We start from the raw sequence: 4,963 nt of genomic DNA, 5'->3' as shown, positions 1-4,963 counted from the left end.
AGTACACACATTGTCCTAAAATTACAGAGAACTTTAATGAGCCTTTACTTGAAAGAATAAAAAAACAGACAATCTTGACAGAAGAGTCATGCACACCCTTAGAGGAATGTACCCATACTATCCAAAATCAAAACGTAAAGAAAAAACAATGAGGTGATTATGAGAAGCTATTCCACAAAAGTGAACTAAAAAGATTAAAATACTAACACTGACTTCATTGGACTGATGTATCTGCATACTATCACAGTAATATTCATCCTGCCACATTGATTTTCTACACTAGCAGGATGAAGTCAATACTCTCCCTAAAGCACGTAAATGCAATCCACACAGTGGACCTCAAGCTGCTTAGGTATATAGATCTTCTCTGTCTGCACCAACTCCATCACCATCTTCAAGAGATGAGAAATTGAGGAAATGAGCAGGCCTATGGACTTCATGATAAAACTCTTTCGGATTGGCTAGTTGAAGCTCATATTTCATATTAGGGTCATGACGGACACCTGAAAAGATAGACATTGATTAAAACTTCACATTATTCAATAAAATAAATCACAATGGAATTTATATCTCAAAAGTATAACTCACCCATGAAGTTGTAATTCCATGAACCTTGAGCAGGTACCATAAAGAAACCAAGGAAACGGTCTGAAAGAAGCATCTGAACTTTTTCATAATGGGAGGGTAAATAGCCTTTAGGATTATTTCCTTTGTCAGTATTCTGACGACCCCATTCAAATCCACTAGGGGTCAGCTTGTACGCTGTGAGGGAGCATGAGCCAGGTGTGAAGCTGCAAGTGATGATGATAGTCTTCTCTCCATCCCACGAAGCATTGTCAGCCATAACTTTGGCATGTGTTGTGATGTCCTGAGGTGAAAGTTGAGGTAATTCATTCGGTTGTGTGTGGATCCAACCAAGAGGTTCCATTTCCTTAAGATAGGCATGCTGAGGTAGTTGCCCAGGAAGATGAACTGTCTGATGAGTACCCCACTGAGGAGCCATCACTATACACCTGATCTCCTTCACCTGTGGATTATCTGGTGGACTAACACCATACAGGTAACCAGCAATCTGAAAATATTTTGCACAAGCAACATAAGTAATGTGCTTTAGGTAAAAGCAAGATGTTACAGAACATACAGAACTCAAAACAAACCTGGGCTCGCAGATCAGATATTGTGACAAACTTCTTAAGAACATTTTTAGGAAGAATATAAGTGTAACCAGTTTCCTTGATATCATCTGATTGGACATAGATATGGTTTGTCCGTAAGTGCAAGTTGGTTGCAGATATGGCCCGAACTCTCCATTCAGTCTTGGAACTGAAATTCAGAAAATTTACAATCAATTGACAATTGAATAAAACTGAAACCTAGGAATTGAGGGGCTGTTATTAGTGGTTCAATAATTACCTGAAAGTGTGGGTTTCATAATTTGATGTAGTAGACGTAATAATTTCATCACCATGCTTGTTGACTGTACGTGTTGTTGTGGCAGTCAGTTGACTTTGTTCTTTAGTTTGCTTTTCAATTTCTGCAATCTGTTGACGTTGAGCGGAGGGAGCACTGATTTCCATACCAAGAATGATATCTCGGATCTCAGACTGAGTTAGTGAGGCTACATTGACATTGTTCTTCTTGCCGTAATCTGCAAGAATTAAATCCTTTAACTGCACTTCCACCTTAATCCATTCATCATCAGTCAAAGTAGGCCAAATATGATGCGGTTCTGTGATGGTTGTTTTGTCTGGTTTCAGGACAACTTTAGTTCTCTCTGTGTTGACGTGAAGAGCACGCAGAATAAGAATAAGCCTAGAGAAAGCAGTGTAGGATGAAATAGTCTTCAACCAATCATCGTACAAGTTGAAGAGAACCATTTGAGGTTCTGTGGCCTTCAGAATCAAATCACCAAACTTTTCAACCTTTAAACAAGCTTGGAATGGCAGCTGAAGTTCTGAACCTTTGATGACAATATTTGGGAAGTCCAGCAAATGGACTTCCAGAGGGTCAAGCATACCCTTTCTTGTAACAATAATTTGTTTAGGTTGTTCTTCAACAGGTAACGACCGAATCAATGCAGCAACTTCTTCTGCAGTTTTCCATTTAGCAAGTTGTCCAAGACGCTTCTGTCCTGCCCACACAGATGTGTGAATAATCTTCAGGAATAACTGTCCTGTTCTTGGGTTGAAGATGAAAATAGCACCGTTGATAGGTTTAGTGGTTAAATTTCCTTCAAATGTTTTGTGGATTGTAACACGATACACATTAGTATCATCAACAAACCAGATGATCTGGTTAGAGAAGAGTTCACCATAGTTCTGTGAAGACAAGTATGGTTCAGTGGGCTCTGAGGAGTAGAGTTGTAGTGCCTTACGAATACGTTCTCTAAGCACATACAGTGCAGGGTTGGCTTTCATGATTTTGGCCATGGCCTGCTGAATCAGAGGCTTGGAACCAGGGAACCAATTGCCGTAAGCACTATGCAAGTTGTATGCCAAGTCAATAGCAATTAGAACACCCGTAGGAGAAGGATAGATGGACATGTTATCCGTTGTGTAATCAAGGAATTTAGCCCTAGCATAACGTTCAATATCATGGGAGTCATAATCTCCCCATCTCAGCTGAACATCTATCCAATACTTTTGAGTTGTAGTATTGTCCATGGTGTCTTTGGAGTCTGCCAGTAGTGATGGTCTTGAAACATTCCACTTGTAGGCAGCAAACAATAAGACATCAGCACAAGATGAGTTCATTTTGTAAGATTTACGAGGATGAATTGTTTCCTTCTGAACAGTTTCAATTTCCAAAGCATCCAATTCTTGATCAAAAACTTGACACAAATCCATAACAATTGACTCATGGACTTTCTGCCACAAGTGAGCTCTGAAGATTTGGATGAGGGAGATCTTGAGAGTGGGGATCTTGCCGTGCATGAAAATTCCAGTCAAATCTAGTTGCACCTGGAAACCAACATACACGTTGGCTCTGTTGATGGTAGGAGACCACCAGAGAGTGAAACGACGGTTCGGGATCTGGTTCAAACCAGAACGCTGGGCATTTGTCAGCTTCTTGTATTTCATTGATTCTTCGAATCCTGATGCTTTCTCCCAGAACAAACCTTCCCATGTTGGGAAATAAGTGCCTTTGAATAAGGTGTGTTCCAAAATACCCTCAACACCACCCAATGCCTGAATCATATCAGTACGGTAGTTGTTCAAGTTCCACAACTTTCCGTCGTGCCTCTGATGTGTCCACCAGAAGGGGTTCTGTTTCAGTACTTGGTATTGCTTGAATTCTGTTCGGATACGCCAACCCTTATCATAGGCAAGAGTATGCCTGTCCTTCTGGAACAATGTATTGATTCGGGGAATACCTCGGTCCCATGAATCTTCTAAATCTTCAAGTGTCAAACGTCTGTTTTGGGCATTAGCTTCTTGTCTTTTCAGGGCATATTCAGCCCACACTCTTTGAGAATCAATGAATTCACTTTCCCAAGGTTGAATGTATCGGTACAGATTGGGAATAAGTTGGTCTTCATCATGGCTCATACCTGAACGGAAATGAGTGATTCCCACATCAGTTTGCTTAGACCATCTCAAATCAGATTGAGGAATAAGAACATGGCCCATGGACAGCATTCCAAGACCACCCAACTCCTTTGGGGTGTAGAACACAACAGGAGGGAAACGGGAAGGCATTTTAGAGTTCAAACCAATCTTGATACGTGTTTGAATCTTGTTTTCACACTTTACTAGGAGATCCAGAAGCTCTTGAGTATTGACAACAGCTTCACGGAAGTAAGTCATAAGGCCAATGAGAGCAGTATTCCATTTGTTTACAATCTGTAAAGATAACATTTAACAATAAATTCACTTAATTTCAGAGCTAGCAAAGCAAGAAGATGAAAAACACTTACCTTAGTGAAAGTTGTTGAACCAGAAGCCATGAGAATTTGCCTGACCCTGTTGTGGAAACGCTGCATTGATTCATCATCAACCCGAAGGAAACATTGAGCAGTTCGTTCCTTGGTAATTTCATTTTGAAGATTCCACACACCATCACGATGGGTGAACTCCTCATGAGTGGTGCGGCACTAGAAGAAGAAATGGAAATATTTAGGTTTGAAATTAAAAAGATAAGAAAACAAAACCTTGGACATCAAAGAGATATGAGCAACATAATTTCTTACCTTGGGAAGAATACGACACTCAAAGCCACTCATATTGAACAACAAGTTGGGATTATCCTTAGAATACACACTAACAAAGCTGTTTTCCCACTGAATTGTGGTTGTAGAGCGAGGTAATCTGTTTTTAATATCCCAAAAAACAGCTCTTCCCCTAGAAATTTAAAAACAAGCCCAAAAACATTAAAATGAATAACTGAAGAGTAGCTTAATATAATTAGCATTGAAGAAAAGACTTCACTTACAAATTAACATCATGCTTCATTAGACGCATTCGAGCATCTCTAGGCCAGCACTTCTTGTTGTTGTAGCCAACAATATTTTCATTGTTAGGATCAGGGTGCTCGGTAAGATACCTCTGAATCAAGTCACGAGCTTCCTCAGCTGAAAACCTGGAAAATAAAGAGTTAATTGTAATGACGAATACCAATAGAAAATCTTAGAAGCAATTAAGCTTAGGTTAGCCTTTGATCCAGCATATATTGCAGTAGTGCTCATCTCAGACAAACAGCTCACTAACAACCAATGCTGCCAGCCCACACAAATAGCTGGTTTCAGGACCCCTACGTAATTCATCATGGCTTCACTAAAATATTTTAAAACAACTAAATTATAGTTGTTAAGGACAGCTTTGCTCAGCATAGCGTTTGATCCAACACCTGTTGAAGGAGTACTCGTCTCAGACAAACATCTCACAACCAACAAGTGCTGCCAGCCCACATAAATAGCTGGTTTCAGGACCCCTACGCAATTCATCATGGCTTCACTAAAATATTA

At 40.0% G+C, this 4,963-nt stretch overlaps 1 protein-coding gene across 1 annotated transcript in view; it reads right to left on the bottom strand.

Moving 5' to 3' along the window:
- Positions 1-6: 6 nt before the first annotated feature.
- Positions 7-4,963, bottom strand: part of LOC113217518 (pre-mRNA-processing-splicing factor 8) — an 11,004-nt gene continuing 6,047 nt past the window's right edge. The window contains exons 14-20 of the mRNA XM_026437458.2: positions 4,432-4,578; positions 4,190-4,340; positions 3,917-4,093; positions 1,414-3,842; positions 1,158-1,323; positions 589-1,072; positions 7-503 (exon numbers count right to left, since the gene is read on the bottom strand). Coding sequence (XP_026293243.1) covers positions 349-503; positions 589-1,072; positions 1,158-1,323; positions 1,414-3,842; positions 3,917-4,093; positions 4,190-4,340; positions 4,432-4,578 — 3,709 coding nt within the window. The 3' untranslated portion in view covers positions 7-348. The remainder of the gene's footprint in view (positions 504-588; positions 1,073-1,157; positions 1,324-1,413; positions 3,843-3,916; positions 4,094-4,189; positions 4,341-4,431; positions 4,579-4,963) is intronic.

This window comes from Frankliniella occidentalis, unplaced genomic scaffold (genome assembly GCF_000697945.3).
Source record: "Frankliniella occidentalis isolate FOCC.00 unplaced genomic scaffold, Focc_3.1 Scaffold42, whole genome shotgun sequence".
Lineage (NCBI taxonomy): Eukaryota > Metazoa > Arthropoda > Insecta > Thysanoptera > Thripidae > Frankliniella > Frankliniella occidentalis.
This window is presented reverse-complemented; position numbering and strand designations above follow the sequence as displayed.